The sequence below is a fragment of the Xyrauchen texanus genome, chromosome 5, assembly GCF_025860055.1.
Source record: "Xyrauchen texanus isolate HMW12.3.18 chromosome 5, RBS_HiC_50CHRs, whole genome shotgun sequence".
Lineage (NCBI taxonomy): Eukaryota > Metazoa > Chordata > Actinopteri > Cypriniformes > Catostomidae > Xyrauchen > Xyrauchen texanus.
This window is the reverse complement of record NC_068280.1, coordinates 44,985,369-45,009,956: the sequence shown is the minus strand read 5'-3', so window position 1 is coordinate 45,009,956 and position 24,588 is coordinate 44,985,369. Positions and strand designations below refer to the sequence as shown.

Here is a 24,588-nt window from a genome sequence, read left to right as displayed (position 1 = left end):
GGTGACAGATTTATGGTACTCATGGGGTGCAGGATTCATTCAAGAAAACATATAAATAAAAAATAAAAAAATTGCTTGGGGTAGGTTGTAACACATTTATTTTATGTTACAACTAACCCAGGGCCTTGTAGCCATGAACTAGCTCACCTTACATCTAACAGCTAAAACATTAGCACTAACAACTTGCATGAAAAATATCTACACAGACACACGATAAACATAATTTTACTGTGATGAGTTTAACTACAAAGCAGGCATTGCCATCACAAAAATAAATGAAAAGTAAAGTAGTTTCTTTCTTACCTCAAAATTAGTTTTCCCCCTCTAAAATCTGCTGTCACTGCCACAGGGCTCTACTTCATCACATTTGAGCTAAACTGAGCACGTGTGAAGTGAATCAGGTGATTTGTAACTTGTTCCTGATTGGAGAAATTGGAAGTGTTACAACTGACCCATGTTACAACCATCCATCTCCCTCTAGAGTTTCAACAGACATTCAAGCAGGAACCACCTCATCATGTACAATGTGAATGCACGCTTATCAGTCGTGGGCATGACGGTTTTTTTCTAAAGGAATACCCAGAAGAGCTAACATCACCATGACATGAATGGAAAGTTATTCTTGCCAACTTTTAATTTGTAAGTGATTGCAGCGTGGAGACATTAAAAATGGGAATTTCTCTTAATGATGTTCTTATAAATGGACGTGAACCCCAGTTATCCTTTGGAAATCGTTGCATCTTTGCATAAAAGCGCGCAGCATGAGGGACCCGTGCCTAAACTTCACCCCAAAACTTCACTTTACGATCTTGTGATCGCTGTCCAGAGAGAGGTAACCTAATCGATGAATCTCCATGTGGATAAGGTGCTTCTGGCCGTTATATGTGTACTCTAATGACAGAGTGCCTGCTCGCGGGTGCAGGATGAAGGTGTGTAACCGCGGACCGCAGATGCTCGTCACCACGGCGGGGGCTTTCACGGCCTTCAGCCTGATGACCATCGCTGTGGGCACGGACTACTGGTTATACTCGCGTGGGGTCTGCCGGACCAAAAGTGTCAATGACAATGACACAAACAGAAAGAACGAAGAGGTGCTCACACATTCAGGTCTCTGGCGACAATGCTGCATGGAAGGTACATTTTTCCATTAAGTGGACATAATAATTATTATTATTATTTTTAATGGCTTTAGTGGTAACATTTTACAATAAGGTTGCATGTTCATGAACTATCAATGGGATATTTTTACAGCATTTATTAATATTTAGTCATGTTAGTTAATAAAAAATATAATTGTTCATTGTTAGTTCATAGTGCATTAACTAATGTTAACAAACACATTTCGATTTAAAAAATAATTATTAGTATTTGTTGAAATTAATATTACCCAAGGTTAATAAATGCTGTAAAAGTATTATTCATTGTTAGTTAATAATAACTAATGTTAACATTATAGACTGGATAACACTTTTCAGAGTTCATGTTACACATTACACGTTACCATAAAGTATTGCTATAGTAAAATAATAATAGGTTACTTTATCTTCTCAAATTTGTTACACAATAAGTAGGCTACATGAACTGTAGTTCACCAGTAAGTACTTTTTTGTAAGAGAACTATTACTTTCTACATGTTAAATTGAACAATGTAAACTGGGTTACTTTACTTGTCCTTGTTACAGTGTAATTATACAAGTAATGCAATTAAAAAAGTACAGAGTAATATTAATTAACAACTTGTACTTACTATAGGCTCAGGGTTAGGTTTAGGGTAAGTTGTTTGTAATAATGCATAATTTACTGTTATTACTACAGTCAATACATGTCATTTGTATAACAAGGACACTGTAATATACAATACCGATAAAAACATTTGAAACACTTGACTAAAAAAAACAAAAAAACGATTTTGAAATGGATGACTTGGACCAAATAATAAAGAAAAGCAGCCAATAAGTCCCCAACATAGATGGGATCTCCTTCAATACTGTTTAAAAAGCATCCCAGGGTGAAACCTCAAGAAGCTGGTTGAGAAAATGTCAAGAGTTCATGTCTGTAAATTCTAAGCAAGGGGTGACTACATTGAAGATGCTAAAATATAACACCGTTTTGATTTATTTTGGATTTTATTAGTCACAACATAATTCCCATAGTTCCATTTTTGTTATTCCATAGTTTTGATGACTTTACTATTATTCTAAATGTGAAGAATTTTTTTTTATTAAAGAATGAGTGTTTCAAAACTTTTGACCGGTAGTGTAAGTCTTACTGTAAAGTGCGATTGAAGATGCACTGACAAAAACAACCGCAAAACAGTACAATATTTAAAAATGTTATCATGCTAGTACCATGGTTTTTGGACATGTACCATGGTAATACCTTGGTGTTCGATCCCTAATAAAAAAGTACTGTAGCTGTACCATTATACTATGATTGTGTCAGATGGTAATATAATAGTATTGTCCAAAAAACATGGTAGTACCATGGTACTTTTTAGTAAATACTGTTATAAATTAATATTTTAACCATTCAGTACCATGGTATATATCTTAAAGTAACATGGTATTACAATCTAATGACATCACTCTACCATTGTACCAACACATTTCTTTTAGTAAGGGACTATACATGTACAGTATTATAAGTAATATTACTAATGCAATAAAAATAATAATGTAGTTCCACAAAATAATTAGTACACATGATAGACAAGTAGTTCACTGTATTAGTAGGCCTACTTAATATAAGATTCACAATAACACTGTACAGTAATGTTCTATTTGATAACATTGATAAAGGTGTCATTAACTAACAAAGAACAATACATTTTTACAGCATTTATTAATCTTTTAATGTAAACGTAAGATACAATTGTTCATTGTTTGTTAATAATCCATTAACTTTATACTGTATATATATATATATATATATATATATAGATATATATATATATATATATATGCATCACGTTTTCCAAATTTTGTTGTATTACAGCCTTATTCCAAAATGGATTAAATTCATTATTTTCCTCAAAATTCTACAAACAATACCCCATAATAACAACATGAATGAAGTTTGTTTGAAATCTTTCAAATTTATTAAAAATAAAAAACAACAAAGTATTTTCGAGTATGTTGCTACAAGCTTGGCACACCTATTCTTGGGCAGTTTCTCCTATTCTTCTTTGCAGGACCTCTCAAGCTCCATCAGGTCTCTCTAGAGATGTTCAAACGGGTTCAAGTCTGGGCTCTGGCTGGGCCACTCAAGGACATTCACAGAGTTGTCCCGTAGCCACTCCTTTGTTATCTTGGCTGTGTGCTTAGGGTCATTGTCCTGTTAGAATATGAACCTTCACCCCAGTCTGAGGTCCAGCGCGCTCTGGAGCAGGTTTTCATCAAGGATGTCTCTGTACATTACTGCATTCATCTTTTCCTCGATCCTGACAATTCTCCCAGTTCCTGCCGCTGAAAAACATCCCCACAGCAAAATGCTGCCACCACCATGCTTCACTGTATAGGGATGGTATTGGCCAGGTGATGAGGTTTCCTCCAGACATGATGCTTACCATTTAGGCCAAAGAGATCAATCTTTGTTTCATCAGACCAGAGAATTTTTTTCTCATGGTCTGAGAGTCCTTCAGGTGCCTTTTGGCAAACTCCATGAGGGCTGTCATGTGCCTTTTACTGAGGAGTGGCTTCCGTCTGGCCACTCTACCATATAGGCCTGATTGGTGGAGTGTTGCAGAGATGGTTGTTCTTCTGGAAGTTTCTCCTCTCTCCACAGAGAAATGCTGGAGCTCTGTCAGAGTGATCACCCTGACTAAGGCCCTTTTCCCACGATCGCTCAGTTTGGCCGGGCGGCCAGCCCTAGGAAGAGTCCTGGTCGTTCCAAACTTCTTCCATTTATGGATGATGGAGGCTCTTGGGGGACCTTCAATGCTGCAGAAATTGTTCTGTACCATTCCCCAGATCTGTGCCTCGATACAATCCTGTCTCGGATGTCTACAGACAATTCCTTGGACTTCATGTCTTGTTTTGTGCTCTGACATGCACTGTTAACTATGGGATTTTTTTTGTTTTTTCTTTTTAATAAATTTGCAAAGATTTAAAACAAACTTCTTTCACGTTGTCATTATGGGGTATTGTTTGTAGAATTTTGAGGAAAATAATTAATATAATCCATTTTGGAATAAGGCTGTAACATAACAAAATGTGGAAAAAGTGAAGCACTGTGAATACTTTCCAGATGCACTGTATATATAGTACTATCTGATTCCATCACTGATACCAACACAGTACTATTATGTAAGGAATGTGTGTGTCAGATGACCATAAATGTAGTACAAAAAAAAGAGAGAATTTGTATTTCAAGTTAGAGCCATGTGAAACCCATTCTGATCTGTTTTATATATTGATTTACTTATTTTTACTTTCTCTAACAATCTGTGCTCCTCTTGTTTCGACCCATGTATCTCACACCCTCTCCTACTCACTGACCTATATCAGTTCAATGTCAATTCTTTTAATGGAAAGTGTAATGAAGTGTTCAGACTGTTAAAAGGACACCAAAGTGGCAGCGTTCATGTAACATATGTGTGAATGTGAACGAGTGCAAGTATAAAAATAGATTTAAGGTATGATTAGACAAACTGCATCATTTAACACATTTTGTAGGTTTGTATTTCATGCAAATAATGTAAGCAACAACGTGTGCAGAAATTTGCAATGGAAGTCTATGGGGAAAATACTTGTCCCATAGACTTTCATTGTAGTTGTATAGCTGTTAACACGTTTTCTTATCTGGAAAAGTCCTCTAAAAGGAGTCTTTTCTTTTGCTATGTTCTACGGTTTGCTCATTCTTAGACTCATACCTGATTTATTATTTGTCTAATACTGTAATTATTTATTCCAACATTGTAAAAGACAAATAAATCAGCATGAACATGTAACTTGATATTGGTCTGACACTGAGAAAGAGAAAATGTGTGTATTGTTGTAGTTTACAACTTAATTACTCTTCCCATGTTGCCCAGTTCCAGTTAAAAAAGAAAGATTGTGAGTGCTTGTCTGTCTATGTGTGTTGAAATGTCTAATTAGATGGGGAGGATATTGATATTGTTAATGATTTGATAGCATTAGTTCAACCATGTGGAAAATGGTATTGGCCATTAATGGACAGAGTGTGTGCAATGTGCTATGTGTGTCTTTCTTACAGGCACATTTATAGGGGTTTGTAAGAACATTGATCATTTCCTAGAGGATGCAGATTATGAACAAGATGCTGCAGAATATCTACTGCGTGAGTATTTAAGACTTTCACACAATCAACCGCAGCTCAAAAATATGCAGTGCCCCCTAAATATTATTGGACACTTAAAATGTATGAATTTCATTGCACTCTTTAAAATAAATGCTATTTGCTTTAATATCTTGCGTATTACAGTTACATTCATACATGCAATAAGTGTGGCATTTTTCGTCAAAATATGTTTGGCACCACTGTACAATAAAATATATAGCACACACTATACAAATCTACACACATTATTGTGTAAAATGAAATGCCAAAATAAACTCAGCAAAAAAAGAAACGTCCTCTCACTTTCAACTGCTTTTATTTTCAGCAAATTTAACATGTGTAAATATTTGTATGAACATAAAAAGATTCAACATCTAAGACATAAACTGAACAAGTTTCACAGACATGTGACTAACAGAAATGGAATAATGTGTCCCTGAACAAAGGGGGGGTCAAAATCAAATGTTACAGTCAGTATATGGTGTGGCCACCAGATGCATTAAGTACTGCAGTGCATCTCCTCCTCATGGACTGCACCAGATTTGCCAGTTCTTGCTGTTAGATGATTCAAGTTCCTGGACATTTCTGGGGGAATGTCCTCCAATCCAACAGGTCCAAGACGTGCTCAATGGGATTGAGATCCAGGCTCTTCGCTGGCCTTGGCAGAACACTGACATTCCTGTCTTGCAGGAAATCACACACAGAACGAGCAGTATGGCTGGTTGCATTCCCTGCAGGAAGGGTACCACATGAAGGAGGAATGCAAAGCACTGATGATGCTGTGACACACCGCCCCAGACCATGACGGACACTCCACCTCCAAATCGATCCCGCTCCAGAGTACAGGCCTCGGTGTAATGGTCATTCCTTCGAAGATAAAGTCAAGTCTGACCATCACCCCTGGTGAGACAAAACTGCGACTTATCAGTGAAGAGCACTTTTTGCCAGTCCTGCCTGGTCCAGCGAAGGTGGGTTTGTGCCCATAGGCGACGTTGTTGGACCTGCCTTACAACAGGCCTACAAGCCCTCAGTCCAGCCTCTCTCAACCTATTGCAGACAGTCTGAGCACTGATGGAGGGATTGTTTGTTCCTGGTGTAACTTGGGCAGTTGTTTTTGCCATCCTGTACCTGTCCCACAGGTGTGATATTCAGATGTACCGATCCTGTGCAGGTGTTGTTACACATGGTCTGCCACTGCAAGGACGAGTCCTTCCTGTCTCCCTGTAGCGCTGTCTTGGGCAGCAGTACGGACATTGCAGTTTATTGCCCTGGTCACATCTGCAGTCCTCATGCTTCAATGCAGCATGCCTAAGGCACATTTACGCAGATGAACAGGGACCCTGGGCATCTTTATTTTGGTGTTTTTCAGAGTCAGTAGAAAGGTCTCTTTAGTGTTCTAAGATTTTATAACTGTGACCGTAATTGCCTACTGTCTGTGAGATGTTAGTGTCTTAATGACCGTTCCAGGTGCATGTTCATTAATTGTTTATGGTTCATTGAACAAGCAGTGAAAACATTGTTTAAAAACTTTAAAATTAAGATCTTTAAAGTTATTTGGATTTTTACAAAATTATCTTTAAAATGCAGTGCCTGAAAAATGGACGTTTCTTTTTTGGCTGAGTTTCTATCAACCGGTATCAGACGACACTCAGGTGTAAGTATGTGTTACAGGTGCGGTGCGTGCATCTAGTCTTTTCCCTATATTGAGTGTGGGACTACTGTTCATTGGTGGAGTTTGTGTAGCTGCCAGTGAGTTCTACAAGAGCCGACATAACATCATCCTGAGTGCAGGCATCTTTTTTGTCTCAGCTGGTATATCCACACACACCACACACACACATTTACAAAGTTATCATAATGTTGTAGCTGGTTACCAGAGCATTGCTATGAGGTTGCGAAGGTGTTTTGAGTGTTTTTTCAGACCTTGTTTTAAATTCGGCAAAAGTCGGTCAAAAGCTGGAAGTGTTTTTGAACGTTTTTGAACATGTGAGCTCCAGTTTCCAGGTGAAATGTACACAGAGTGGCGACAAACGCGAGTTCTAAATTAAGTTGTTTTTGTTGTAAATGAATGCATATTTTATTAAGCATACACCCTAACGGTGTTGGGTTTAATCCAATTACAAAGTAATTAGTTGAGTCCGGTGTAGAGGGTGTACATCCCAAAGTATACTTCGTTTTGACTTGAATGCTTTCAAAACTATTTTCAAAGTATTAGGTTTGGGATCATTGCCGTTTTCACGTATCAATAATCAGAAGATTTTCCAGATGATTATCGATATATATCGGGATTCCTTCATATATAAATAGGGCTGCTCATTGCACAATAGCTCATCTTGCATAGCTTTCGATTAAATTGGACCCAAATCATTTTGACATAGATTATTTACTCTAGTCATTACTGAATGATATATTGAGTATAAGCTTACGTAGAGCCTAATTCTCAATGTGCTCTAAGTCCTCTTGATGGCGTAGTGACCCGCCTCAATCCGGATGGTGGAGGACGAATTTCAGTTGCTTCCATGTCTGAGACCATCAATCCACGCATCTTATCATGTGGCTTGTTGACGGCATTACCACATTATAGTGACCACGAGGAGGTTACCCCATGTGACTCTACCATCCCTAGGAAGTGGGCCAATTTGGTTGCTAAGCAGACCTGGCTAGAGTCACTCAGCACACCTGTGGATATATTTTGATCATGCTCAGAGGCTCTCATGGCACAACACTGCTGACAAAACATGAGCGCAAAAAATACACTTTTCAGTTCTTATTCATGTTTGACATTTTACCCTTTAGACAGTAATCCATCCATACGATGGTCATAAAATGAACTTTGGTGTTGTTCTCCAACATATCAACTATACCATGAAAATTTTTTTTATTAATAGTGCAAACCAATCCAAAGATATTGCATTTGGAACCATGTTCCAAAAACACCAGCAAGCATGTTTTATTGAACACTAAAACATAATAAATGAAAATTATGAATTCAGATCACTTTGGCTTCCTATTTCATCACTTCATAAATTGTGCATTGAGCGCCCTCTTGTGCGCAGTCTATGTATGTGCGATCTGGGAATGTTTACATCACGTGGGACACGGGGTTGTCTAAATATGGAATCTAAAATTTTAGACATCCAATGAGGACGATCTGACACAAATTTGACGTGAAGGATGTTACAGTGAATCGATCGGAGAGAAACCGTCGCCATAGAGACCTCATTAGCAATTAGCCACAATAGCTTGTTATGACACTCTTTGAGGGATATTACAGGATCTAGTGGTGTAGTAATCTCTGAAAAGGTGGGCATATGGTGAATTTTTGAAATATGCACCCGGTCTATAAAATTTATAAATATATATTTACATTTATATATAGTACATATGTAAAATGTGTAAGAAATATATTTTTTCCATAAAAACAAATGTGGTTGTAATAATCATAGTCCCACAGGAATTTCCAAAATGTATATCAGGGTAAGTTTCTTGCTGGCATGGTGTACAGAACAACTAAGAACCATGGTATGGTAACTTGATGTTAAATATGTGTTTAAATGATTAATGTTGGTTTAATTTGGCTACTATGAAATTTGTTAATTAAATGAGATATATATAGGCTATATATATATATAGAGCATACATATATATATATATATATATATATATATATATATATATATATATATAATTCATCGTATCGTGGCACTCTGGCATAGGCCTATTGCGATTAAAATTCCTGGTTCTCCCGATGACCAATCCGCCTCTGGACACAAGCATATTGTGCATATTACAAAAGCAATACCTACTTATTACACTTGTTTACTTCACAGAACATGGTTAATATGTGTACATTTTTGTTTCAGGTCTCAGTAACATCATTGGCATTATCGTGTACATCTCGTCCAACGCTGGCGACCCCAACCAGAGCGAATCCAAGCGCAGTCACTGGTACGGCTGGAGCTTCTACTGCGGCGCTCTGTCCTTCATCATAGCAGAGACGGTTGGCGTCTTGACCGTTCACCTTTTCATCGACACGCACCGTGTGTTGAGAGCGCAATCCAATCGCTCGCTCCGGCCCAGCACACATTCATCCCTGCAGCATCGCCGTTCTACCAGCTACCGCTCCCGTTACCGCTGGAAACAGGGTCAAAATCGTTCGTCTGACACCCGATCGCGCGAGCCCTCCCCCACACGTTATGGGAACGACCTTGGGCTGTATACACTTGGCCGTGGACTTCCACCTAAAGCAACTCACACACTAGCGCACAACTCAGTCAACTCGGCCGGTGGCTTTGCGCATTTTCATAACTCTGTCATCGCTAATAACAGCTTTGCGAATCCTCGTGTTTGCTCAGTGAAATCCGAAAGAGGGCTTCCACACGTACAGAACTCTTTGTGCTCAGAGAAAGGGATTGCATTTGCAAATGCACACAGGGAAAATTCAGTCAAGCCAGAAAATGGAGTTGTGCTGTCACAGAACTTTAAGCAAAACTCAGTAAATCCTAGTAAATTTCCAGTGCATGCACAGAATTCTGTGAGTGACATTGCGCACACGCAAAGCGTCCTAAGCAGCACTGCAACAAGGAGAACTACTCCAGTGTGAAAATCTACAAGCTGTTATATGAATATGAAATGAAATATACTTAATGGAAGGTGTCACAAGCAACTATGTGAAGATCAGCTAGTTCGTTCACTTAATATGTGCATATGCACTAAATGAATGGAATGGCTGTAAAAAATTGTGCTGCTTTCTGCGCGGTCTCTAAGTATAATTAAAGGGCTTGCTCACACCAAGTGACAATGATTTTCCTGTGAACTATCCCTTTAAAAGAAGATATGCAGTCTTGTCCTTGGAACTATTAAGATGCAATATAAAGGCCACATAAGGACAAGCAAATTGCTATTTTGTGCTATTTGATCATCACGTCCTCCCCAAATTATTCAAAATACAATGTATGATATTCATGTCAGGTTTCCTTTTAGTCACACATCTGCAATCAAGCACAAAAGTTCTTAAAACTGTAATGTGATTTTAAAATGGAACAATACATCCTAGATTAATTGTGACACATTTCTTTGTAATAACAAAGTTATGGAGAAAGTTACAATAACACTAGTATTTTAGTTAATAATGTAATAATTGTTTAGAAACATCAGATTTTCAGCAGCCTGAAATTGGAAGTTTTTGGTGCTAATTTGTATCGTCTGGTTAAAATGTTCAGTTATATGAAGATATGTGCACTACACTGAAATTTCAGTCTGTTACTCACACCAAATTATTGTATGGATTTAGAACACTTGGATTATAACACATGAGTTGACTGGACTACTTTTATGATACTTTTTAACCATTTTGGTGATTGGCAACCCCAGTTACGACCTACTTTCATGGAAAAGAGCGGTTTGGTTATTAAATATTCGCTTTTGATTTCCACGGAAAAAGAAAAATTATATTGGTTTTGAGCTAAATTAATGTATGTAGATGATGACAGAATTTTCATCTTTGGGTGAACTATTACATTTAGTATTGATCTCTTTGCTACAGGGACAATATTTATTTTTGTTTGGCTAATAAGATATATTCCGTGTTCAATACAAGTTAAGCTCATTTGACAGTATTTGTAGCATAATGTTGACTACCACAAAATAATTTTGACTCGTCTGTCCTTTTCATTAAAAAAGTAAAAATCAAGGTTAAAATGGAAGGCCAATTTTTGGAGGGTTTAAAGGCAGAAATGTGAAGCTTATCATTTTATAAAAGCACTGCATTTAATTATTGTGTTAAAGCTCAAGTATTATTTGAGATATACAGTTGTTTAAATTGACATTTTTATGGCTGTTTTAGTGTTTACGGAATCACTTCATCATGACAACAAAGTTGTAAAATTGGATATAACTTATATATAAACTTATATATATAAAACAGTTAGTAAGCATTTTTGAAATACTGTCAATTGAGTTTAACTTGGAATATTCCTTTAAGATGTAATAGTCTGTGTTTACATCTTTGTTACAATGTATTTGTAATGCATTGTGGCTGACCATTTTGTCCACTTTTGAAAATTTGTTTTACAAACTGAGGGTATGAAGAAATGTAGTATTTCATACGCTGTTTTTGAAGCAAAATATTTTGTACAAAAGTTTTTAATCTCAATATTTATTTAAATTGCTTTAGAATGAGCTGTTGGCACATGTAATGAAAAAAAATTGAATCAATCACCAAACCAACAACAACAACAAAAAATTACATAATATTGACATAACACTGACAATTGGCCCAAAAGGTAATATTCTGATTTTACACAGAATATTACTGCATGAACAATATTGTCCATGTCAATTTTTTCAGTACACTGAAAGCATGTCCCAAACAAGTCTTTTTTTTCCCCCCAATTAAATGAGATTTTATCAAGGTTGTTCTGTATAAAACATCAGTTCTTCACAACAATAGTATTCCTATAACACCTTATTGGTGTTGCCAATAAATATTTTCTTTTTTTAAGTGTCTCCATTAAGCTGTCCAGCTCTTCTCTAAATCTACCAGCTCCATGCCTTCACAGTAAGAGCGAGGACGAGAGGCTTTCACCTGAACAGGAAATACATTTCTGTCTTTATTTTAGCCATTACAACAATATATATGAGATTGTGTGTAAGTATGACTAACACTTACCGTGTTAGTATTTCTGTTGAGCTGCTGCAATAAAGGGAAGGGTGTCCACTGAATTGGCTCAATCGGCCAGCTACTGACAGACAGATCACTGGCCTTCCCAGAGTCCACCACACAATCCGCTAAACTGCAGTTGCTGAGATCCAAACCATACTGAGAACTACGCCCAAACATACACAGAAAAGCATATCTAAACAAAAGAATTTTTGTGCATTTCTTTATCCCTTTGTTGATGATACACAAAATATACAGATACAACCAATCAAACCAATACCAATAATGGGATCAGACGGTTATGCCATAGCTGATCAAAATATTCATACCATGAAGTTTTGTACATTCAACCAAAAAGAAAATAAATAAATTATTTTTTTCTCTCTCTCTTTTAATTTTAAAACTGACTAAAATTATACAGATAACTGATACACATAACTACTAATTAATTTTATGTTCTGGCCAATAACAGGTATGATGGTCAATAATATAAATCAAAATTTTGCATATAAAAATTAATATAAATTTTATTTGTGTTAAAATAAATTATGTTCACTATAAAGCTCCAGGCCACAATTTTACTAGCTTCAAATGAAATTTGATGAAAATGTCATCAAAACACTATAATGTTTGTCTGAAAAACAGTTTCATCCTTTTGAAACCTGGGATCTAAAAAAGTTGACATTTTAAATCTGAAAAATAAGCCCAAATATTTTCTGGTTCCAATATCTGCAAATTCAGACTAAATTATACAATTAGTAATATGGAAATAATTGATGGTACCTGTGAGGATATATGGTGTTGATTTGTGTTCCACTACCATGGTATGTGGAGACAACAGAAAGGGTGTCGTCATGGTAACAGCAGGTATGATCAAGTGCTCTTAGGTGTAGTAATTCATCTGAGCGGGTGAAGGCAGGGTTATCCAAAGAATCCTCCGAGCCCGGCCACGACTTTCCCCAAAAACGAGCTGAAAGCTCATCGAAGTGATTGAATCGGCGGTAACTATACACACACACACACAAACATAGAAGACAACGGAATATTAATATAATTTACATATAAGTGTGTATTTGTGTTTCTCAGTTCAGTCCCTCCATATCTATTATAAAAAAATCTATGATTTCCAATAACAAAATCAGGCTACTACATCATAAATGACTGTATGGTGTGTGTTTAGACAGATTATTTTGATTGCTTGTGTGTAATACCTGCTGCGTGTTTGCTCCACCTTGGCTTGCAAAAGCATGCTTTTAAAACGACGCACTGCGAGATAAGACAGGAGGGCCATAACTGCGGCTACAGTGATTAGTACCCCAAAGCACACGCCCACCAAACGTGGCCGGGTCATGCGCAGGTCACAGCGCTGACCCATAAACCAGTAATCCTCCCCAACAGGACACCTTCAAAAAAGAACGAACGTACTGTGTAGCAAGAGCTTGGTAAAAGTTCAAAGCTACACTGCATGTAACTGTTTAAAGTAACTCACTGGCAGATAGGTTGTTGCCCGGGGCGATGGACACAGATACCCTGATGTTTACAATAGTCAGAGTGGCACACAGACCTACAGGTGGCATTACCCTTTGAAGAAACACACTGAAAGCCAGATGGGCATTCAAACAGCCATTCACAAACATCTGAATGCAAAACTGTGCGAGAGAGAGAAAGAAAGAAAGATGAGAGGTTGAGATGACAACTAAAGGAATATTTCAGGTTTAACACAAGTTAAGCTCAATTGACAGCATTTGAGACATAATGTTGATTACAACAAAAAATTATTTCGTCTCGTCCCTCCTTTTCTTAAAAAAAGCAAAAATAAAAAATACAGTGAGGTACTTACAATGGAAGTGATTTGGTCCCATTTTTGGGGTGTTTAAATGCAGAAATGTGAAGTTTATCAATTAAAATTGTTAAAACTTGTGTATTACTTATGTAGCCTATCATAAACAAAATGTCAGAAAATTATTATATGGTCATTTTAGTGTTTACGCTGTTATGTCATCATGGCAATGAAGTTGTAAAATTTGCTATAACTTTCCACAGAAAAGGTTAGTAAGTAATTATATCACACTAAAATCATGTTAACACACATACTGTTTACATCTTGTGGCTATACTTTTGAAATAGTGAATATTTTAACGTTTACAGATTGGCCCCATTCACAAGTGCCACGCTTTAACCTGGTTTTTGTTTTTTGGGCGAGTCAAACTTAATTTTTGTGCTAATGCCACAAATGATGTTGAATGATGATAACTGGGACAGATGTAACTGCTTAGAATATCCTTGTTTGTCACTTACCTCCTACTGTAATATTTTTTACTCTAACTCCGCCAACAAATATTCCTTTTTTCGGCAGTGGATTTAATCCTGCCTCCTGTAACAGAGACTTAACCCTCCCCAGCCAGGAAAGTGCCTCCACTGTCTCAAATGTAACTACTGTTTGCAGAGCTGGACCACTGATGACAAAAAAAACAAAAAGCACCACCAATAAATTTGACATGGGTCATCAACACTCTGATATACAGTGTATAAAAAACTATTTGGACACTTCAGCCCATTTCAAAATATAAAACCAAGTTACTGTAAAGGAACTTTCCTAAAAACTTTTCTTAAAATGTTCACTCAGTAACTTTTGTCTTTGTTTCAGCTTGGACTTACTGGACACTGACATATAGCGGCTTGGATGCAGCATAATTTTAATCAATAGTTTTCAGTTTCAGATGCCATTGTAGAAATGTTCACAGTTCACAGTCAGCCATGATTACTTTAATCAATGAGTGAAAGTGTCAAATAACAGGACGGTTACTGAGATTAAGAGAGAGTATTCGGCTGGTCATGTGATTCTAACATAGGAGCCTCCATGTGCGGACCCTCTCCATGTAGAAAAACAGCTTTAATAAGGTTTCTGTTATGACTAGATTCTTCCTTTTAATGTGAGTGAAAAATTACAATTTATGTATAACTTTTTTTAATGAGGAAAGAAATACTGAGTACACCTTTAAGATGAAAAATATTTGTAGACTTAATGTGAGAAACTACGCCAGGTTGGATTGTAAAGAATGTGACTGCAAAAATCCATAAAAATGACTTTAAAAGTAATTCCAAAATGGCTCAGAAACGTTAGATGTGAGAAAAGGTCTAGAGCTATTTGTTTGCATATGTAATTTGGGTTAATTATTTTGTTTTCTAATTCAATATCATTCATTTGTTTTGAACAACTTATTACACATATACAGGTTGGCATTTTACCTGTGCCAGGTCACATGTTGACTCTGGTACCCAGAAACGCTCTGAAAAAATGGCTCCATCTACAGGAGAGGATGATTTCCAGGACATCATTGCAATACCAATCAGATGACAACATAAATTATCAAAACAATGCAGTAGCTACAGTGCATAAGCAATAACATTCAAATGGTTTTACCTCAAGGAGCCTCGTACTAGGAGCAAAGTTTCCTTCCAGGATGACTTGTAAGAGAACTTGAAATGTTTTCTCTAAGAAACAGAAAAAAAAAAAAAATTTCAGGAAAACAAATAAATGGACCAACAATCTAAATGTACAAGAAAGATAGGTGCTCAATGTTTGGAAGAGTGCAAATCAGGATAAAATAGGAGTCTGACATCAATCAATCTTGTTAAAATGTTGCTAAATTGTGATATAATTATTTGTTTTTCCAGATTGTTTGTACTTATCCCAGCTGAAAAGACCAGTTTAGACCAGCATGCAATGAAATTGTTTTATCCAGTATTTTATAGTTTTGTTACTCTTATTGTCCAGTAAAAATAGCGAAACATCCTTAAAACAAGATGAATTTAGTCGTTTTAAGGGACATTTTTAGTTCTTACTCCGGGGTAGGTACTTATGGGGCATAGAGTGACTGTTGGAGATGTTGCAGCCTGTGAATGTTCAAAAACCTATGATGCACAAAAAGCTTTACAGGAGGCATTTGCAAACATATTTTTAGCTGCTAGCCTGCTACTCAGAGGACTGCACTAATTTTACATTTCTCTTAACAGATATAACATATACCAAAACAGTATCCAAAGAGGATAACCCATTTCTCATATGTGTGTGTGTGTGCGTGTGTGTGTGTGTGTGACTTCATCGAGAGAGGAGTGCTTTGAGTTTTCATCGCATCTGTACTGTTTGTACAATGTGATACAGAATCTAAAGTGATTTTTGGATAATTACATAATATTTTTCCTGGGATGACTGATATAAATAATCAGATATAAATCGAGATTGGGTAATTGAACTCTTTTATTCACTAAACCATCATAAAATCTAGTTTACATGAGGGTAGTGCGTGCCTGATACTGTGTGGTTAACTTGCATCAAGACGTCTTTTTTAAGTCGTTTTTCCACTATCGGGCCAGTGCGAGCCAGGGCTATCAACTGACCAGCCGGTTCATGGGGGTTCAGGGAGCAAAGCAGGGTCAAGAGGGTCAGACCTCAATCCATGAGACCAAAATCTGGTGGTGCGTTCCCACCATCGGGCAAACAGCACCACAGCATTGCCCTAAAATCCACCTTCATTGCCACCCTGGTGCCAACATCAAACCCCCGACCATTTCACAAGCAAGAGGGAAGCTCAAGCTGAGTTATCGTGTTATCTAGAATATCGAGTTTATATTGTTTTAAACTTTAGCTAGCTAGCAAGATAAGTTAGCGTTGACAACTTACCGACTGTATAAGCCCAAATGGTGTCCTGAGTGGCCCCTCCACTAACAGCAGGACAATGTCCCAGCACACCGTCCATGACCTCGAACCATGGAAAGTTGTTTCTTTGGGCACCGCTTTGTCCATTGTGCATTTTAACAGATTTATACTGAACCCGCAATTTTTCATTTTTCCATAATCTTTACCGTTGTGGACTGGATATACGACCTGGTAAGTTCGGTGAAACTCTGCCTTTGACATTGACCCCGCCTCACTCACCAGTTGGCCTTGTTTGGTCCAAGGGTAATCAGTGGGCCAAAGGCCATTGGCCTAAAGAAAGCCTAGAGGTGACACGATGAAGCCCCGGAAGTGACTGCGGGAATGCAACTGGCCCTGGCACACACTAGCATGCCTCATTTGGCCCGATAGTGGAAACGCGGCTATTGTGTGAGTATTTCAGTACAGTAATATATGTTGAGTCATAAAATCCTTTATTGTAAAAGATTGTGCTGATAAAAAGGTTTATAGTACATTTTCAACATGTTGTCTGCTGAGTTGCATGGAAGCCTGACTGCCACCCATCTCCTCTCAATGCGGCTTTGTGACGCAGCATCACTCACGCCGCTCACGCGGCCAGTCTAAAACCATAACCTGAAGACACAGGCTGCGTCTGAAAATGGGAAAATTCTGCCTTCGGAGGCTGTATAAGGAGATAGGGTGAAATAAGGGACTTTTTAAACTGTTCAAAAATACGTTTGATTAATAGTTCCATTCATCCAAAAGCACTGTTGCTTAAACCATTAACTGGTTAGGCAGCAAGGCAGCTGCCTACCTTTTCGGATGCAGACAAAGTTAATATAAAACAGCTCTAACAAAGGTGTAGCTCTGATCTTGCCATCCTCCGGTCCTCCGTTGATTTAGTTGTTGTTGTTGTTGTTGTTGTTGTTATTGAATCGCGCGTGTCAATGACGTCAGAAGAAAAATAGTTGAAAAAACATTAGATGACGTCACTACACTACTATTGTGAATGCGAATGCAAAAAGACAAAAAGTCTCTTCGGGTGTTCCGTAAAAGTTCTCATCTAGAAACGTACTAAGGGAAAAGTAATGGAACTGTAAATGGGAAAGGGCCTTTTGTTGAGAACAGTTGACAGAAAAGGTACTCACCCTTTATTATTGCTGGTTCATCCTCCACTATGAAAAAATGCCTCCTGTGTGGCCACTTCCTGTCAGAGCTGGATGTAGTAGAATGGATCCAAGACTGAGTCTGACTGATTGCTTTTGTAGATCCAAGAGTCTGAGTGGTTGTGTGTGTAAATCCTGTGTGTGATTTTGTTTGAGTAAGATAAGAGTTTGTGGTCGTATGTTTTGAAGGTCTGACGGTGCTGGGTTGTGGCACTGGAGTGTGTGTACGGAGGTGCACTAAAGGATGTTCTGTGGATGTAGATTGAGGAGTCATTTTGGGTTGTGGATTAGTTATAGAAGTCAGGCTGGTGTCCCAATGTGGAGTGGTCATGCTAACTGTTGAGGTGGTTGGAATAGCATGATCAGACATACTGACTGGAGAGCTGTGAGAGATGTAGGTAGATTTGATGTCAGCAGATGAAGGACTCAATGTCCCAACAGTCCCTGTATTGTGGTCAGTGATGCTATCAGTGTTCTCCATTGATCCCCTATGAATGTCATTAAATGGAGAAAAACCAAGAGTTGTCTTCAAACTACTGGAAGTAGTCACACTACTAGAAGTAGTACTGGAGATACTTACATCCACAGTTTGACTACTGCTTGCTTGGTAATTAATCACAGTAGAAAATCCATCATTGCTCTGTGGGTTTTCAGAAGGTGGAGGTGAAAACTGAGGGATAAGTGTGTGTATTGGTGGTTTGGCATGTGCACTTGATTTTATTAGTGGTGGAGAATTTGTTGTTCTATAGGCATGGAACTCTGAAGGGGACATATCAAGTTCCTTGGAATCTGTGTGTTTGTCAAATCTTACATTAGTTGTACCTTCAACCATGGGATTAGAGGTCACATTGAGATTAATCTGAGGATTGGTAGAACTGGATGAAGGGATTGATGAAGGCATTGTAATGGGGCTTTCCTGTCTTTCTTCATCTTGTCTCACTGTAGTCGGTAAATATGAGGTGCACGTAATTTTGAGGCAATCATTTTCATATGGAGATGGTTCTTTACCCCCTTCTGGTGTACTAGAACTCTTACTAGGGGTATTACTTGAGAAGGAGGTGAAGGCACTGATTTCATTATTGATGTGTGAGGTCAGGTCAGAGATTTCAGTAGAGATGGACGCAGATGCTGAGCTTGTTTGTTGGTTGATTGGACTATGCTGGGTTTGGATGCTGTGTGAGATGTGAGTGGTTGGTGCTACTGAAGAAGATTCCTGTGTGTGTTGAGCCTTTGTGATTTGTGATGTGTGAGCAAACTGGTTTGTTGAAAGCATGCGTTTTGTTTCACCTGAGGTTGTTGGTTCATTCTCAGTAGTAAAGAGGATGGAAACATTAACTGGGAGTTCAGTTATTCCACTTGTAAAATCCAGAGACTTGGAGTAACCTGAGTATTCAGTCGTATCGTTATCAGAAAACATTAATGGGTTGGTTTGATTAAAGTCTGGTAGCTCTGAAACCGCAGCAGGTGTGCTACTAACCATTACTGAATCACCATAGATCGTTGAGTGTGTTTGATTAATAATGTTTAGATTTGGATGAGTTGACCTTGGAGAGCGATTTGTTCTGTCCATTTGCGATCCTATAGGTCGGTTGTCATGAGTGATTCCTAGAGTATTCAGATGGAACTGACTCTTTTCAATACTCTTTGATATTGTAAACATGTCCCTGTTAGGAACCGTCACTGTGGTAACCTTGTGGTGATCCTTGTTAGGACTGTCACTGAGGAAGTCTGTCTGTTTAAAGGTTTCATTCAGTGGCTCTTGATTGGTGTCTCTATTACGTGGCCTGATAGGAAGGAAGCTGGCTGTCGAAAACATTGAAATTTGCGGATCACCTCTTTTACCCCTAAGTGTGCTAGAGTGAATTTTAGCAAATGTGTGAGTATTTGTGAGCTGTGAACTTCCTGTATGAAATTCATTGTGTGTTACATCGCTTGTGTCTAAAACTGTGTTTGTTTTTGCAGACACATCAGTTGCCTGACTGGGTGTAGTGCCTAAAGACAGCAATGGTGTCTGGAATTCAGTGGAAAACTGAGCCAATGAAGGTTCATGGGACAATGCTGCGAGTGTGTTTATGTGTGTTTTAGGGGCAGGATTTGTATCTGTCCCAGAGTGTATATTAGGATAAGAATGTGTGCCAGCATGTGTGAGGTTGGAGATCCAGGATCCAGCCTTTTCCTGTCTATTGTTTGTGTTTTCCTGCGGAAAGAGGGGTCTGCTCTTATCGGCCAGGTCAGATACACCTCCGCCCTGATATACACTTTCACCCCTGAGAGTATATGTTTTGGGGGCCACATTGCCTGGGCTGGGAATGTCTGGGGTGTATGTCACACTGTTTGAGCCACTCGGAGAGGGAGACACTGGGTCAGTGTCAGAGAGTGTGTAAGGACTCAAATCAAGAATATGACTGTCCTCTGACGTGTTCCATCCTGAGAAACACAGAGAGGAATGGAAACAGTAATATTATTCAAGACACAGAATTACAACACCAGAGGAAATACCCAACCACAAGCTGACCTTCAAATTAGATCATATTTTTAATACTTGAATATTATCTGAAATAGAAATGTCAGAAATGTGAGATTTCATTCAAACTAGTTTCTTCATGCATATATTATTATACAACCACAATTCCAAAAAATATTTAAAAGAAAAATTTTAATAAAAAAAAAAAAAAAAGGAGTGATTTGTAAATTATATTCACCCTTTTCTATATTGAAAGATCTACAACTACAAATCATATGTTTTCATAGTTTTTTTGAAAATGTTCAGTAATTTAAAATCAGTTGATTTCAACACGCTCCAAAAAATGTGAGATAGGGGCAATTTAAGAGTAACAGTTTGACAAGTTGAAATAACAAGGCAATGTGAAACAGGAGAGGCAATTGTGTCAAAGTACTGTATAATGTATAAGGAGCCTCCAAAAACATACAAGTCCTTCAAGAGCAAGGATCATTCAAGACTTGTCAATTTGCCAAGAGATGCTTCAGCAAATAATCCAGCACTTTGAGAACAATGTTCCCCAAAGACAAATTGGAAGGATTTTGTACAATTCACCCTCTACAGTGCACAATATAGTTAAAAGATTCAAGGAATCTGGTCAATTCTCGGTGTGTAAAAGGCAAGACGAAAACCATTTCTGAATGTGCATGATCTCTGATCCCTCAGATATCACTGTCTTAAAATCTGTAATGGATATCATGAACATTGGTTTGGGATTACTTTTGTAAACCTTTGTTAGTCAAAACCATTCACCGCTGCATCCACAGATGCAAGTTAAGACTTTACTATACAAAGCAGAAGCCATACATCAACACTGGCCAGAACTGCTGCCGACTTCTCTGGGCTCGGCCTCACCTTAGATGGAAAGTACAACAGTGGAACTGTGTTTTTTGGTCCCTTAAAGTTTTTGAAAAACACAGCCGTCGTATTATCCGGGCCAAAGAGGAAAAGGACCATCCAAGCTGTTATTAGCGTCAGGTCCAAAAGCCAGTGTATGTATGGACCAGGGGTGTGTCAGTGCCCATGGCATGGGTAACTCGCACATCTGTGAGGGCACCATTAAAGGGGACCTATTATGCAAAATTCTAATTTACATGGTGTTTGTACATAAATGTGAGTCAGCAGTGTGTGTACACAACCACCCTACAATGTTAAATGTCCACCCACTCCTCTTTCTTATATTTCTATTCATCAAAAACTGTGTCAAAATGAACAGTTTTTGTTTCTGCTCTAACATGACTTCACGTTAGATCAGGCCTTGCCCCACGACTAGTGACAGACTCCACCCTATTTTCATAGATCCCCCCCTGAGTGATCTACACACAGTCCACCATTTTTTCCCATGCTGGAGCAGATACAGTGAGAAGAATAATGTCTCAGCTTCATAACCATCATAAGTGTTCTGTTGTTGGCTGTAAAAGTGAACATAAGTGTCTTCATGTACTCCCGGCCTCAGAGCCACTGAAGATGCATTGGAAAGTTTTGTTTTTTGAATAAATGTGCCCCAAAACATACAAAAATGTGTGTATGTTTGTGCAAATCATTTTACACCAGAATGCTTTGTGAATGAGTGTCAATATAAAGCAGGATTTTCCAAAAAATTGATTCTCAAGCATGGATCAGTAACAACTGTTCGTGTTCCAGCTTTATATCCTGAAGATTTAAGTATCGCACTTTATATTTTGTGAATGTTTGCAAATCGCCTTTACAAATGTGCAGCAGCTTATTTGCATGTAAAGAGACACACGAAAACAGCGTGATTTTGATTACACCCAAAAAGAGCCATTTACAACACGGTATAATAAATGATCTGTGAGCTGAAACTTCACAGACACATTCTGGGGACACCTGAGACTTATATTACATCTTGTAAAAAAGGGGCATAATAGGTCTCCTTTAATGCAGACAGATATGTACAAATTTTGGAGCAACATATACTTCCATCCAGCACCGTCTTTTCCAGGGAAGTCCCAGAATTTTCAGCAAGACAACTTCAAACCACATACTTCCCAGATTTCAAGTGCATGACTGTGTAAGCAGAGATTGTGGGTGCTAGATTGGCCTGCCTGCAGTCCTGACCTGTCTCCAATTTACAATCTGTGGCACATTATGAAGCACACCATACGGCAATGAAGACCCTGTGCAATTGTGCAGCTAAAGACCTTCATAATAGATTAATGGGGGAAAATTCCACTTTCTAAACTTAAACTTGTGTCTTCAGTGCCCAAATGCTTAATAAGTGTTATTAGAACAAATGGTGTTTCACAGTGGAAAACAGTCAACTGTCCCAATTTTTTTGCAACGTGTTGCAATCATCTGATTTGAAATTACTGTACTTTAAAACAAATTATAAAAAATTCACAGGTTAAAACATCATATAATGTGTAGTTGTAGAGCTTTCAATAAAGCAAAGGGTGAATATAATTTACAATTTTGGATAACACTTTGCGGTCATTGAACTTACTCAGATGTAATGCACCTGAAGTTTTCACAGTCCTTCTCAAATTCCATTCAATGATTGTTCTCCCCTTTCCAGAAAATAGCATATGCTCCTCTTTTTCGTAGGTCAGTTTATCCTCATTCCCAAATGTAATCCCAAGACAAGCACCATTACCAACCGAAATAACATCTATCCAAACTGTCTGATTTTTATGCGCATAAATAATCCAAGTGCAAGTTACATTCAGTAGTTTATTTGTGCTCTTTTCTGTAATCTTGTTAAATGTAGGGCTGGTGGAGTGTAATACACCGGGCAAAGAGTACCGGATAGAGCCGCTCCTCTCTCGAAGAATGTTAATTTTACCTCCACATTCTGGACTCAAACTCAGCAGCGCATTACCTGTGCAAAGAAACACAATCATTATCATCAGATGCACTATATAGAGATTATTATTTATTCTGCTGTTTTGTCAAAAGTCCCATACGCAAGCGTATCATTAAAACATTTCTGCCAAAACACCATATTTACTACAGCAAAACTATGTTAACTTTGTATTAGCCACCACAATCATTAAAAAAAAAAGAACTGATATAAAGTAGTAGGCCTACAACACAGATGTAGGCTATACGGTGTTCTTTCAAGTACATAACCATGTAAATACCATGAAACTAAATCTGATACTATCACTGCACCATGGTACCGCCACAGAACTTTTCCCATATTACTGTTTTATGTTATTACATTAGTAACAATTACTGTAGAAACTTTTGTATCTTAACAGAATCTACCAATGTATTTTTTATTATTATTATAAATAATATAGTCTATAAAAATACAACATTATGTTTAGTTTTCATCTCTATATGTCTAGCACAAATATAATTTGTTCCCTTATGTGTAAATGAAATGATCGTCTTACCTGGAGCGAAGATAAAAAGTAAAATATACAAAACGACGCATTTTGTGAATTGAAACATTCCAGGCAGGGGTCCGTCCTCACAGTTAATTCCATAAAGAACATCTAACACACATATGGTGTAGATGTGGCTTACACATATGAAAATATGTGAAAATGTGTGTCACGGGGATTAATAGCCGTTTTCTTTCTCTTTTTATAGAAGAGTCAAGTTCATCCCTCAGTCCGCGCGCCGATACACTGTTGACGAGCAGACCGCAGCACGGTGAAATGAAACGCACATGCGTGTGCGCAGGCGCCTGCGGTGTGTAGAAAACAGGGTAAACATATGATTGCGATTAGGTATCTTTTTAAGAGAAAAAAATTGGACGGAAGCGGTTAAAAAGTTAACGAGACAGAGGGGTTTAAAGGCTGGGTTAATTACCTAGGTTGTTTGTTTGTGTGTGCGTGCTCTGAGTCATATTGTTTAGAACATTTATAAAGTAGCTAAACATTGCAAAACTTTTCTTCATAAAACACGTTTTTTTTTTTCAAGGGTTTGGACCAAAGTTACTTTATGGTAAGCCTAATTACAATTAGCTTTATATAACCCCAAAATTCTGTGGAATGTCCTCATTGGATAATTAAGTAATGTGGGTGGTTAAGAGGAAACAGAGAAAGTGTTTGTGCTTGCCTGGCAAACTTGTGCAATCAATTTAAACTACAAATTTGTTTAAAGGGGATAGTTCACCCAAAAATGAAAGTTCTCTCATCATTTACTCACCAAATGCCATCCTAGATCACTTGGTAGTCATTGTCAATATTAACTCATTTGCTGTGTCGATCAAGCCAGTGATGTCTACAAACACAAGAAAGTACCCAAGAATGTCATGGTGCTGCTATAAGAATATGGTACTACTTTCTAGGACTGGGCGATAAGACGATATTTA

At 37.8% G+C, this 24,588-nt stretch overlaps 2 protein-coding genes across 3 annotated transcripts; one reads left to right on the top strand and one right to left on the bottom strand.

The window, feature by feature from the left end:
* The first annotated feature begins 504 nt into the window (after positions 1-504).
* Positions 505-10,325, top strand: cacng3a (calcium channel, voltage-dependent, gamma subunit 3a). Of its 2 annotated transcripts, XM_052127314.1 has the most exons (4): positions 505-1,134; positions 5,215-5,298; positions 6,970-7,110; positions 9,162-10,325. In XM_052127314.1, the coding sequence occupies exons 1-4, from the start codon at positions 855-857 to the stop codon at positions 9,899-9,901; spliced, it is 1,245 nt and encodes a 414-aa protein (XP_051983274.1). In that variant the 5' UTR covers positions 505-854; the 3' UTR covers positions 9,902-10,325. The 2 variants fall into 2 exon arrangements, with proteins under 2 accessions (XP_051983274.1, XP_051983275.1); XM_052127315.1 differs by lacking the exon at positions 6,970-7,110.
* Positions 10,326-10,914: 589 nt separating this feature from the next.
* On the bottom strand, positions 10,915-23,904 carry si:ch211-14k19.8 (uncharacterized). The gene is made up of 11 exons (XM_052126219.1): positions 23,663-23,904; positions 22,768-23,142; positions 17,786-20,230; positions 15,384-15,454; positions 15,209-15,267; positions 14,258-14,415; positions 13,449-13,608; positions 13,171-13,362; positions 12,743-12,964; positions 11,969-12,125; positions 10,915-11,884 (listed from the first exon to the last, which is right to left on the bottom strand). The coding sequence occupies exons 1-11, from the start codon at positions 23,718-23,720 to the stop codon at positions 11,810-11,812; spliced, it is 3,972 nt and encodes a 1,323-aa protein (XP_051982179.1). The 5' UTR covers positions 23,721-23,904; the 3' UTR covers positions 10,915-11,809.
* Positions 23,905-24,588: the final 684 nt, after the last annotated feature.

What these genes read in the sequence shown, in the direction of transcription:
- cacng3a (XM_052127314.1), top strand. Translation starts at nt 855, where the DNA reads ATGTGGATAAGGTGCTTCTGGCCGTTATATGTGTACTCTAATGACAGA. An exon ending in GCGACAATGCTGCATGGAAG is followed by an intron (nt 1,135 to 5,214) that starts GTACATTTTTCC and finishes TCTTTCTTACAG; the next exon opens with GCACATTTATAGGGGTTTGT. An exon ending in CATCTTTTTTGTCTCAGCTG is followed by an intron (nt 7,111 to 9,161) that starts GTATATCCACAC and finishes TTTTTGTTTCAG; the next exon opens with GTCTCAGTAACATCATTGGC.
- si:ch211-14k19.8 (XM_052126219.1), bottom strand. Translation starts at nt 23,720, where the DNA reads ATGTTTCAATTCACAAAATGCGTCGTTTTGTATATTTTACTTTTTATC. An exon ending in CTAGTACGAGGCTCCTTGAG is followed by an intron (nt 15,268 to 15,383) that starts GTAAAACCATTT and finishes CCTCTCCTGTAG; the next exon opens with ATGGAGCCATTTTTTCAGAG. An exon ending in AAAAAATATTACAGTAGGAG is followed by an intron (nt 13,609 to 14,257) that starts GTAAGTGACAAA and finishes TCTCTCGCACAG; the next exon opens with TTTTGCATTCAGATGTTTGT.